The sequence below is a fragment of the Temnothorax curvispinosus genome, unplaced genomic scaffold, assembly GCF_003070985.1.
Source record: "Temnothorax curvispinosus isolate PA1 unplaced genomic scaffold, ASM307098v1 QBEX01009776.1, whole genome shotgun sequence".
NCBI classification, from domain to species: domain Eukaryota; kingdom Metazoa; phylum Arthropoda; class Insecta; order Hymenoptera; family Formicidae; genus Temnothorax; species Temnothorax curvispinosus.
In genome coordinates, this window is record NW_020219556.1 from 92,468 (window position 1) to 105,516 (window position 13,049).

The 13,049-nt window shown below is 39.9% G+C and overlaps 2 protein-coding genes across 6 annotated transcripts in view; one reads left to right on the plus strand and one right to left on the minus strand.

The window, feature by feature from the left end:
• LOC112459377 (elongation of very long chain fatty acids protein AAEL008004) overlaps positions 1 to 4,905 on the plus strand; it is a 37,011-nt gene extending 32,106 nt beyond the window's left edge. For 3 of the 5 annotated variants that reach the window (XM_025023438.1, XM_025023439.1, XM_025023441.1), the window contains 4 exons: positions 639 to 722; positions 2,048 to 2,104; positions 2,196 to 2,301; positions 2,977 to 3,533. In XM_025023438.1, the coding sequence (XP_024879206.1) occupies positions 639 to 722; positions 2,048 to 2,104; positions 2,196 to 2,301; positions 2,977 to 3,533 (804 nt within the window). Of the gene's footprint in view, positions 1 to 638; positions 723 to 2,047; positions 2,105 to 2,195; positions 2,302 to 2,976 lie in introns of all 5 variants that reach the window. The other 2 variants (XM_025023442.1, XM_025023440.1) reach the window with 1 other exon arrangement.
• A 1,823-nt stretch (positions 4,906 to 6,728) lies between these two features.
• LOC112459368 lies at positions 6,729 to 9,509 on the minus strand. The gene is made up of 9 exons (XM_025023420.1): positions 9,401 to 9,509; positions 8,965 to 9,060; positions 8,632 to 8,876; positions 8,336 to 8,565; positions 7,986 to 8,258; positions 7,717 to 7,902; positions 7,412 to 7,653; positions 7,019 to 7,333; positions 6,729 to 6,956 (listed from the first exon to the last, which is right to left on the minus strand). Exons 2-9 carry the CDS (start codon positions 9,045 to 9,047, stop codon positions 6,836 to 6,838), a joined length of 1,695 nt encoding a protein of 564 aa, XP_024879188.1. The 5' UTR covers positions 9,048 to 9,060; positions 9,401 to 9,509; the 3' UTR covers positions 6,729 to 6,835.
• Positions 9,510 to 13,049: the final 3,540 nt, after the last annotated feature.

Genomic DNA, 13,049 nt, shown 5'->3' on the forward strand with positions numbered 1-13,049 from the left:
GATATCATGGACGAAAGATATTCATTTATAAATACGTTATTTTTGTAGATAGGCTACTCCTTTTCCGGAGCGGAGGCTTGCGGCGCGGCGGGGGCGAATGTGGCGCGGAGATGATTTAGGCGCGGAAGAGCTTACGCTTTCCTCTTCATCTCGCATTAGAGAGCCTGGCATGTCCCATGTTCCTCGAGCGCCTCGATCAAATTTTTCACCGCTTCGATATCCGCTATTTCGGCTCTCGGTAGAGTAGTCGAACGTTAATCGGCTGAGTGTTGAACGCATGTCGCACCCCCATCGGCAATTGAGAATCGCAATTGTAGATTTCGCACATTTTTCGCACATTTTTCAGTCTCCACTGATTTATCCTTCAACCGGAGGAATCTAAATTCATCCTGTTTCTTCGCGTTTCTTTCGCGGGCCAAAGCAAGCCCCTTTTCTTTCACCCGGCTGCGACTCTTTTTCCTGTTGTAGGTGCGAGACGCGGCATCGCTCGACATTCGTGGAGAATGCGACACGATATCTTAAGTAGTGCGAAAGTAGTTGATAAGCTTGTGCGCAATATACATCTGCTGTATTATGCCTATTTTCTGTATCTATTCATTGATCGATGGCGAATGGCCTCTGGGCGAATGTGGTTGCAGATAGGGATATCCGGATGGCTGACTGGAAACTATTCTCTAAGATGTCAACCTGTAGACTACAGCGACAGACCTGAAGTACTGAGGGTGGGTGATCTTCCGTGATTAACAGTTGCCCCTGCCTTGATCTCTTTCTGTTCGCGTTTGTATATCTAACTTTATTGAAATGCTTCACAAAACCGGTCAATTAATTACAAGTTTGACCGAAACGAGAAAAGTAATTTTTTGATGAACCTTATTAGATGATGTTGATTCGCGTTAGATTAACATTGTATACTTTATATATACGATTCTCGGAATATTTTTCCCATTGTAAATTAATAAACTGTTACCGATTGAAAAATTATTCCAAGAACCTGCGATCTTGTAGCTCGATAATGACCGGTTCTGTACAATGTACATAGTAGGCCGTACAATACCATACGTTAAAAGAAGAGGCAAAGTAGCTTAGTACGTAGAGTGCGCGATAGAACGACTCTAACTGTGTGATTAACACTGTTTAACACACGCTGTGTATCATTGTGCCTTAGAAACGGTAACGACCGTGAAGCTACGTAGACTCGCCCATTTACGCGCTATCGCGTCACATTAATTTCTGTCATCGTATCCATATGTACTGTGACGCACGCCGATGTTAATGACGATTTTCACGGACTCCTCAACGTCTCGAATACACCACCGTGACACAAATTAATGTGTGCACTCGCGAAATGCTTTAATATTCTTGTAAAAACTGGTTTTCAAAAACACTTAATAATTGCGTTTATTTTGTGTCTCACCCACTAGCGGATCCTGACGTCGATGATGGGAGGGGTTTCGGCAAAATTATTTGCTTTCATATTTTTCTTAGTCATCGCGCTTAGCTTTTACTTCAGGATCAACGAGAACTTTTGATCCTGCTTTAATGCTTAATGCATTTTTTTCTTAGATTTTTCTTAAAACAGATCCAATAAAACCGATTTCTTTTATTTGAAAGAAGGATTTTAACCCTAATCCTCCACCTAGGATCCGCCAGTGGTCTCACCCATTATTCTGTTTACGTTAACGAGACGCACGTAAGCGAATTCGCTTGTAAATTGCTGTATCAATGCAACATGCACATTCCTTCTCCCTTTCTCTTCCTTCCTTTCCTCTCTTTTTCTCTCTTTCTCTCTCTTTTCCTGTTTAATTGAACTAATTTTTAATTCACTTGCAATCATAATATGTAAAAAAAAGTGATTAAAACTGTTTAAGTGTGTAACAGAGATCGAAGGCAAGAATCCTGAACTTCGACAGAAATGTAAGAGTATCTCACACACATGTTCAAGATAAAATTTTTCGAGTAGAGTAAATTCAAAGAAAATTTCATACATAAAACCGACTCGATCAAAGTGATTAAAAAGCTTCTTCTAATCGATATTTCGAAATCGCAGATGGTCCATGCAAGCTGGTGGTATTACTTCTCGAAATTTACCGAATTCATGGACACGGTACGTATATAGTGATCTAATTGTAAACGTTCCCTTTTACCGGGACGCGCAATTATATTTCACGGGTCTAATCGCGCGCATCTCCTTCCAGATCTTTTTCGTGCTAAGAAAGAAGAATAATCACGTGTCTACGCTGCATGTGATTCACCACGGTTGCATGCCCATGTCGGTCTGGTTCGGTGTCAAGTTCACGCCAGGTAGGTAGAAAATTGTTTATGTAATTCCTTACATATTGATACGTATGATTCCTACGTTGCAGAAATTTGACCGATTTTGCAAAACTAATTTGTGTCAATGTCGCGAGCCCTCAACTAAGAGTTTTTCTTATATATTTGTATATATTCAGGTAGCGAGTTGACGTTGTCATCATTTTAATGTTAAAATGTCGTCAAAAACATCATTTTGACATCAAAATGACAATAAATAACACTGGCTTGCTATCTAAGCATATATGGACCAACTGTTACGAAAACGGCCATGGTGATCAATTTCTTGAGAAATGCAAAAGAATTATTTTTCTTGTTTTCTCACATGTATATCATTATTTTAGAACCTGATCGGCACATTTGGAATTTAAATATGTGCTTTTCGAGAACTTGATAATAATCTTTCTTGCGAAAACGCGGACACATGTTATTTTAGCAATTATTAGCTAAAAGCTATATATCGTACAAAGATACGATATATAGCTTTTAGCTGTCGATTATGGGAAACAACTTGTAATTAATACTCTTGATGACTCATATCCTTGTGACCCCGCGTATGTAATTTTGAGAATGCAGTATTTGTCGTTTTTTACGTCAAGCCTTCGATGATCGGAAATGAGCGAACTGCGAGCAATTTCATGCTAATTTCTGTTGATGATCTTTCAGGCGGCCACTCGACCTTCTTCGGTTTGTTGAACACCTTCGTCCACATCGTGATGTACACATATTATCTTCTGGCGGCGATGGGTCCAAAGGTGCAGCCGTACCTCTGGTGGAAGAAGTATCTGACCGCCTTCCAGATGCTGCAGTTCATCGCCATCATGGTCCACGCTTTCCAGTTGCTCTTCATCGAGTGCAACTACCCGAAGGCGTTCGTCTGGTGGATCGGCCTGCATGCCGTCATGTTCCTCTTCCTGTTCAAGGAGTTCTACCAGCAGAGCTATCAGCAGAAGAAACCCAGAAAGGTGGCGATGACCAACGGTGTTGTCAAGGGGGAACAATCAAAGGGCAAACACGCGAACGGTGTTGCGAACGGCGCCGCGAATGGAACCGCGAACGGCGTCGCGAACGGCGTCGTCAACGGCACCGCAAACGGCGTCGCCAACGGCGTTGCAAACGGCTTCTCGCCCAGGAGGAGGGATGCCGCCGATTATTACGTGAAAGGCGAAAGCCTAGCGACGGAGCTCAATCTCCGAAAATCGTTTGCAACGAAATTCGAGTAACCCTCGAGCGAGCGCATAGCCTAGTCGATCTTCTCTCGCCACGACGTCGTGTTTTTCTTTTTCTTCCGCGAAATCGCCGAAGGATTAGTGGGCCTTCGTCCCTCTGTCTTTCTCTCTTTCTTTCTCTCTCTCTTTCTCTCTCTCTCTCTCTCTCTCTCTCTCTGTCTCTCTCTTCCCTTGTCTTTAATTTGCCGTATCTAAACACGAAGGGTTGAAGGCCCCGCCGAGATCGACGCATCTATCGAAAAAAAAAAAAGAGTACAAAATTACGTCGCACGTATTCGGCTCGCGGTGTGAAGCGTACGTCGATGCACTTCATTGATGATGCGATACTTCACGAGCGCGACGATTCTCCAGCTAGATCCGAGCAGCCGTGCGCGACCGTGGTCCGGCGACTGACGCAAAAGGATGCTCGGGCAGATCGTGTCCAGGTGCTCCCGCGATCGTAATCGAAGCCGGGGAAAAATAGATATTATCGAGTTGACCGTTCTCAAACATTCAGTGCGGGAGCAGAAAAGATACGATCGCGCCGGTGTGCCTTGGGAAGATAGGCGTGCCTTTTGCTCAATACTTAAAGCTCAAAAGCATCGGTTCGAAATGCCAGTAACCGACCTCTGTGATCGTGCGTACGTCGACTCGCGAGAGGGTCTCTCGACATCCCCCTTTCTTCGCGTGTCCAGTAGCCGCCACGCCGACGTTCGGTCCCGGCGTCGCGACGCCTTCCACACCGCGGATTTGCCGATGCTCGTTGCGGATGCTCGCCGTCTCGGTTGTACTATAACGCGTGAACGTGCGCGCGAAGCGTGCAAGGGTTTCGCGTTCGCGATCGTTAGCTCCTTCAGCTGAGAGATTGAACATCGAGAATCTCCCTCCGCTCGGCAGTCAAACCATCTCCGAAGAAACCTCGGATCGAGAGATTTAAATGGACAGCATATTATTTAGGATAAAATAACGAGTTCGAAGTTTAAAGTGACAAAAGATGAACGAATTAAAAAAGACAGATACTCATCTTGCAAAATTGCGGACAAAAATGTAGATATGCTAATTGCCTGTTTTTTAACTTCCTGCTTTTAATTACCGTCTACTTATTATTAACTATGACTATTGTTATTAAGTACTGTCGAGCTTTTATATTCTTCCCGAAGCTGAAGTCGATTGAAACCGCGACGGTCGCAACGTTATCTGTCTCGCTCGCTTTGTGCGCGTCTTGTATGTAATACATAGCGTCTTGTACATAGGTAGGCTAGTTTTATATACTACTAAAGAAGAGTCCGAGGAGTGCGACGGCCGTGCCACACTTCGAGGCAATTTAAAAAAAAAAAAAAAATTAAGTTCGAGGGCTAATTTATATAAATCCACATGTGCATATATATAAGAAACGGAAGCTATATGAATAAAATCGCTCGTTGGGGTGCATGACCCTTATAGTTGCGGCTACGTACATAAGGAAAAAGAAAAGTCCAAAGGGCGCCTTGAATTTTCGACTTCTTGGGATCTCGATCCGATTACTGCCCTTCTCACTTATACATTCTTGAGTCTTGCGATTCGAGTAATTGCAGCGAGCGTAATTGAAGAGCTTGTTTCCTCGCGATAGACAAAGAATATACTTTCGTAGCTTAACAATGGAAGAGAAATTATTGTCGAAAGAATTGAACTCGAACTGGTAACGAGCTCTTCGACTGCGATCTGTCATGTGCGTGATCTGCAATAATTGATACGTATACCATACGCGAGCGTTCGTGAAATCTATGTAAAAAAAAATTCGGAATTCCGTGAATTAGGAATATTTCAACTCGAAAAATTGGAGCCGTCGATTTTTTTGTTAAATACGGCTGATTTTTTTGTTAAATATCGATTAATATACGATCACTGGAACGATGAAAAATGTTAAATGCCCGCGTATGGTACAAAAGAAATACGCGGACAATCCAACGAATTTTTTCTTCCACTCGGTCGAGAACTTGAAGTTGTTTTGTTGCAAGTGACTCGCCGAAGTGGGGTGCCAAAAGCGAATTACGGGCGTGCGCTGCCAATCTCGATAGGTAGCGATATATGAAAATTCCAAGTGCTCTTACATCGAGAGAATTTTTACGTCGTACTGTAACCGAAATTTATTAATCACACAATTCGGTTTTAACATTTTTTTTTATTAAGCGGTATCCATAATTAATGTAGAGAATCTAAGCCGATTTTTAGTACTTTTTGAATTAAAAAAAAAAAACTTAAATTTGAGAAAGTTATAGCTTGCTAAAGTTTCTTTGATGACGGCAACTTCAAAAGGTATGACGTCATTTCTTATATAAGATATGACGTCACAGCACAGTACTATATTTTCTTCAATTTTGAAGATATTGCAAAAATTCAAAAAATTTACAAAGAAAGTATGCCGTGATCAGACCGCTTAATAAAAAAAAAAATTATTTTAAAACCGAATTGGTTAACGTGTATTACGTGATGTATTTTTGCGAAAAATATAAGTTTATTTACTATGCCTGTGTACTTTGAATTATTGCTCCTGCGGTTTAGTAGTAGTAGTAGTAGTAGTAGTAGTAAAGTTTATTTCCAATTCCAGAGAATTTCAGAAATGGCGTTTTATAGGGACGTACCCAACCCTTCCTGCGGTTTAGTATAAAAGTATATATATATACTTTACATATATATATATATATATATATATATATATATAATATGTAAGTATCGGATAACTATTATCGGATAAATTATTTCGCGAAAAGCGAAATAATTTTTTATACTAAATGATATATTTGTTAAATATATCTAAGCTTGATGCTAGTTAACGTAATGTGTATTTGTACATACATCATCTGTTTCACGAATTTGAAATCACATTATTGCTAAGATGTTTAGTGTTTATTCGCGAAATGACAGTGCATGAAAATTCAACGGGTTTTTATATGAGACATCTGTTTCAACATTAACGAATGCTTTACATTTGTCGCACATACTGCACAATGAAAACGTGTATTCAGATAGAAAACGTTACGTACTTAGGCTGCATTCCGAAATTCACTGTCAGCAACTTTCAGTACTGAAAATCTATAGTATACGTGACGTAAAATATAGATTTGCAGTACTAACAGTGAATATCGGAATGCAGCCTTAGTAATATACTTCGTACAAAGTACAGAATTGACGATTGTTTTCCGCTCAAGAAAAAAAAAACGCAGTAGACGTAATATTTTTTCAGAATCTGCAAAATTTATTTGTCGAATTAAATTTCTAATTCTTTGAACACGTAACAATATAATATAAATGAACGGCGACAGACTACAATATATAGATCACTTGCTATTTTGTATCATGTATAATAATAAATTGTAACGCTGCAACCAATCCTTAAAGGATACACCATCCACGGTCGTTTCGTCGAGTGCCATTGCTTCTTGTACATCTTGGTTCGCCCTAAAAACATGATTATAGTTAAAATAACTGTAACGTTAGATTATCTTGACAGTTTAACTTACCAAGCACTCAGGACGGCGTCAAAGCGCTTGATCTCCTCGCGCGCCTGATCGCAAACGACTGTGGCGAGATTCAGCAGCTCCAAACTATTGTAATTACACTTTTCTCGTGACGGCATTAACTTATCTGCGCACTCAATCTCCTCAGTTGACGACGAACAGTGCAGTTTCGTGTAAACTATATTGGTAATTGCATTTTTATAGCATTCTATGAGGGAGTATATCGGTATTTGTATTATTGGGAAGTAAGGCTTGATCCTCGAGCACTGCGGATTGACTGAGGTGATGAAGACTTTGTCGAGGCCACAGATTGCGTGTCTGCGAAAAAATTTATTCATTATATATTAGCTTTACGATAATAATGTAAAATTTAACGTGAAAAATTTTTATACCAACCTGTATAGTCCCACATCTCCCTTCAACATTACTTTTCGTAAAGCATTGAGATCCAAGATATTATAAAACATATCCAGTTCGATGTCCAACGCATTCTTCACGCATTTCGCGTCGTAATTGTCGACCTGTAACGCCATTATTTTCTGCAATTCGTGATGCAGCTTCTCTTTCTCTTTAAATATGAGCGTCGGCGTAGAGTTTAAAACTGCTATAGATCGCTGAATGTCTTTTATATATTTATCCTGCAATACGTTCGATATCAGTATCAAGGGTATGTAGAGTGTGGAATATGTACCAATACGTACCATCTGTGCGTCAATCGTCTCTATGTCGGACGTTAATCGAGCTATGTCGAGATTGAGCAAGGAATTTTCCTGGATAGTGTTCTTCAACTTCTGAACTTCGTTTTGCCGATACGACTGTTCGGCTTCTAACTTTCTCACCTCCAATTTCAGAGCTAACCACGCGTTCACATCTTCATGGGCTAACGACTGCAAGACAAAGTGTGCATTAATCTTAATTTCATTTTTCTGTCAATCATCTTTTCTCATAGTTTGAAATCTTTTCACGGTACCTCTATTAGATCAATGAATTCCACTAAGCGTTGTTGGTACATGTTAGCTCTAATATTAGACGATATGCCTTTCGAAATATTGCATATGTATTGACCGCAAGCTCTTGCGATACCAATATCTATATTTTCGCCCACTACACTCGAACTGCCCAAGTCACTTTTGGTCTCCAATTTCATTAATGTGTCTAAATCTTGCGACAGCGTTTGATACAAGTGTGTCCACAGCGGGTGTACGCCAATACCACTGAGAGAGCTCGATACCTTTGTCCATATCTGTTATTGGAAAATGTCACTTTGTCAATACTATTTTACATGCAAATATTATTTTATATCCTATAAAAAAGATTTACCTGTTTCTTATCTATGGCTGAACGACGCAGATCTGTTATCATATGTAGATTCTCCCTTAATTTCTGTTGATCTATGTCCATAGAGGTGTTTGGCATTAAATGCTGGCACACTCGTCTCATGTCGCCGCAATCTTTCAGTTGCTTGCTGGTTTCGCTGTGTTTTAATTTGAGAAAATCCTTCCTCGTACTGGTTACCGAACACTTGGTCTTTATATCCTTCAATCGTTGCACTAACAATTTTATGGAACTTATTAAAACTGTATTGAAACATTCATATCAACATCTTTTCACCTTACTTTTTTGCCTGACAGTATAGTCCTGTTCTTCGTATTCTTCTTCCAGCGCAGATATCTGTTGTTTCAATGTGCTGCTTTTAGATCTCAGTTGATTCAACTCTCTCATAGATGAAATTGCAGAGTCGTTCAACCCATGCTTCAGTTTGTACAGTAAAATGTTCTTTCTTATTTTACAGGCTTGGGCCGCAGGAAACACAGAATTGGAAATGTCCTCCCATAACAACTCCAATACTCCCTTGCACAATCTGATAAAAAGAAAAAAATTGGCAAGTCGATAACATGGCAAGCTCCAGTAAATAGATACAAAGTAATGGATACACAAGTAAGACGAACTTTTTCTTTACTGAATCATTGTATATTGTCGACGGACACTCGAGCTGGCGAGTCCACGCAAAATTATCTGCATCCTCGTTCATAATGATTCCGTTCCTGGTTAAGAAAATACAATGAATATGCAAACGTTCCAATGGCCCAACATATTTTTATCTAACAGTAAAAGATACTATAAATATATAAAAGTATCTAAATAAAAGCCGGAGAGGTTATTTATTCGAAAACAGTCTTTTAACTTGCAAAAATTACAATCTTATAAACACTCTGATTTCATGTAGATATATCTACATATTTCTTTTAAAAACTTCAAATATACATAGAGTAAGCTATTCATTAATTTATGACAATTCACAAAAATTAAATCCGTCTTGAGAACATGTATAGGATTAATTGTCGCGCGATCGCTACGAAAGGAGAGAAGCAATATTATTTATACCGGTCAATTTTCTTGTCGTTTAATCCCAGTTGATCCCAGTTGACAGTGCTCGTAAACAGCGTGTTGTTCTCCCTTGTGTGATCGTAACGTATATGAACCCCTTTTGTCCTTTAGGTCCGTTTGTTTTACTTGCACTTCCTAGCGCTTTCTGCATCTGAAATAGGACGGACGTATATTTGGGCGTTGGGGAGAGAGAGAAAACGAGACAACTCGAGTGTGGCAGGTGCAAGTAAACTGTACATAGGCTGCGTTCAGCAGACACAACTGTTGAGTTCGTCTTATCAATACTCTGCGTTGATTGGTTGGTTCCAAAAGTAAGAGCCAATCACGTTCGACTGCTACTGACAATGAGCGGCTTGGTCTGCTGAACGCGCCCATACATAAGCAGAGAGGCTACGTTCCGCGCCGGCGCGGCGGCCGGCGGCGAGAGCGCCGAGAGCGGCCGAACGTGATTCGGGCGGATTCGGGGGGATTCGCGGACCCGACTCGCCGCGCGGCGGCGAGTGCGGCCAAACGTGACTCGGCCGGATTCGGAGGCTCTCGGCTCGCCTCGCCGTGCGGCGCGCGCGCATCCGCGCAAGTAATACGTTACTCGTTGAACGTCGGTGTACGAGGCAGGAGGCACGAGGTGCGAGGTACGAATCCGTGCTCTCTTCCGTTTGTGCCGTGCTAAGTGTTAAGGAGAAAGTCGAGCCGGCCGTTCGTGGCAATCATATTATCGGGAGTGCCGAAAGTAATTGCGCGAAGTCCGTAATAGTTTCATCGCGAGCCGCACCCGCTCGAGTGGTCGGTATCGGTGGTCGCCGCGTGAAACATCTCAGATACTTATAGCTTTTCCGTTCACGTGAACGGAGAGTGAGCCGAGTTTTCTTCGCGCGCGTACCCGGTCGATTGGATTCCGCGCGCGAATTCCGGAAAGTTGAGTGTGCTCAGTGCATCCGTGCAAAGGGTTGCATCATGCGCCCAAGTTTCGTCGTGATCTGTACCCGCTCGATTGATCGTCGCGCGAAACATCTCTTTTCTCGAGTTTTCGTCGCCCGTAATACGACGGGACGATGCACACAGACGGATCACGTGATCACCGCGTGCGGTAGCGTGATCCTTGGCGAAAGACCCGTGTCCCGAAACCGTCCCACGACGCGAATCCGGTTTTCGCGAGTGCCTCTATCTCGAGCGTCGCGATCACCGAGCGTGAGAGTTGTCGGATCATTTCTCATAAAATCAACGCCGGGAGCCGGGAGTTCGATCCTGATATCGATCCCGCTCGCGGCCATCTTGTCGTGCCACGCCGGTTTCCCGAAAGTCTTTCTTGGTGGCTTGCCAAGTAACGTGACGGAGACTGACTTAACATTCTATTTTATTCGCTTTGGTAAAGTCATGGAAGTAGTCATAATGTATGATCAGGAGAAGAAGAAATCGAGAGGTGAGTACGAGTGATTTCATATGTATGTCAATCAGAGACTCGAATTTCAGTTCGGTTCCTTAATAAAACTTTAATTAATTGTTCCAGTTTCAGTTTCGGTTTCTTAGTAAAGAAAACCGAAACCGTTAAAATTACGGTCTTTTTTGGTTATAGTTATTCGCGCGGAGGAGAGAGGTCTAAAATTTAAATACTAAATTTCACGTAATTAGACATTTTTCTCTGACAAATTAGTAATTTTTTAAGCAATGAATTATTTACTTTTGCTTAAATATTAATTTTTACGTAATTAGTATTTTTTTACTAATTACCAATTTGTTAATTAAATAAAAATTTAATTGGTTGTTAAGGCTGATTTATGCTGGTCGTAACCGCTGATTTAAGCCGTAATCCCTAAGAACTTTCCAAAAGATATTGCCGTGCAAGTTTTTATACTCTTTGATTGCTGCTGAACGCATTTCCTCTCATGAGTTTAAATTTCCGAATATTGCATAGGCATAATTTGATGAATAGTCATTAATTGCAAAATTCAATGCTTGACTAAATTTTTTTGAGTACTTCATTTTGATGCATAGTACGAACCAAAGATACCTGAAAAATATCATTCAGCATCTTTACTTTGTTTTTTGTGTATTTTTTTTATCGCTGTTAAATGTTCAAATATTTGTATAAGCATAATTTGCTGGTCAGTCGTTAAGTGCAAAATTTAGTGCTTTATCAAATTTTTTGGAGTACTTCAGTTTCGTGCACAGTACGTACCAAAGATACCTGTAAAATACGTTTTATTAAAATTTTATTCAGATAAAATAAAAAGATGGGGGAAAAAAAATTACCGTATATCATCGCTTCTACGCTTTATCGCTTTTCATTTTTAATTGCTTTGCAGTCAGTCGAATTTGCCATATGGTGGAATAACTAGTTACACTTGAATAAATAACACAGTAGCGCGATCAGACGGAATAGAAATGTTTTGCATCGACGATATGTTCAGATATTTTCGAGCGAAACGTAATTTTACGTTTCTTAGGATATTTGAAATGGATCACGCCGTATGCGATAAACTGTCGTTTAAATCGGCGAAACAGAACAGAGTGTCTTTGTAGGGACACACTCTGTATATGAACATATGTACACGTGCATTATATGTATATGAACATATGCTCTCGGTGTTATTTATATTTTCATTTGACCGAAAGTGAATAATAAAAAATTATAAACTTTACGATACATATACCTATATGTACTACTGATATTTACAATATAAAATGTACATATCTACATATGGAGGGGTAAAAACTACAGTGGTGTAAGTCAACATTTTTAAAATATTTTCCGGTGTGCATAGATGCAATCTGTACAATATATAAATTACATCTATGCACACGAGAAAATATTTTAAAAAATTTGACTTACACCACTGTGGTTTTTATCCTTCCATATATGTACTGTTTGTACATATATTTCTAATATAAAGTAATAAATATATTTACAGTACATTTTTTCTCAAGTGTACAAAAACAATATTACAAAATCAAAATTATGTAATTTTGAATGTTAAGAATATAAAATGAGCTTTTCCATTTCCTATTACGGGTCTATTTCTATGAGAACGCATTCAATATATTTTTTTCGTCTTTCCGATTTTAATTTACAAATGATACATATGATACACGGAAAAAAATGTACTTGTTTCAAGTGAAATTTCATTACTTTAAAGAAAAAAATTACTCCAATAGTCTCTAGCAGGAATTTACTTCTTTCATAGGAACAACTTTCTTGTTGCTAGTAAATATTTTCTGGAACGAAAGAATTATCTCTTTAAATAAAAATTATATGTTATGAAAAGAAATGAAAATTACATCAAAATAAGAAAATGAATTATTATAAATAAGAAATAAGAAAAAATATATAAATAAGAAATTATCTGCGGGGAATATTTATATTTCTTGAAACAAAAGAAATATTTCTCACGAGTAGTAATCTTATTTTATTATCTTAAGGTAATTATTATCTTAAGGTAAAGTCGTTACGGTGGGGCGCTGTCGCGACAGCTAACGCCCCTGGCGCGAGCACAAACAACCCTCGGGCTTGACCCGAATTCGCCCGAGATCACCCGATTGTCGCGCCTACTGTTCCGACATGCAGAGGTAAAACGCGCACGCGTTTCCTAATTCGCGTATACCGCGCAACGCGTTACATCGCGGATCGATGTGATTCGTCACCTAACTT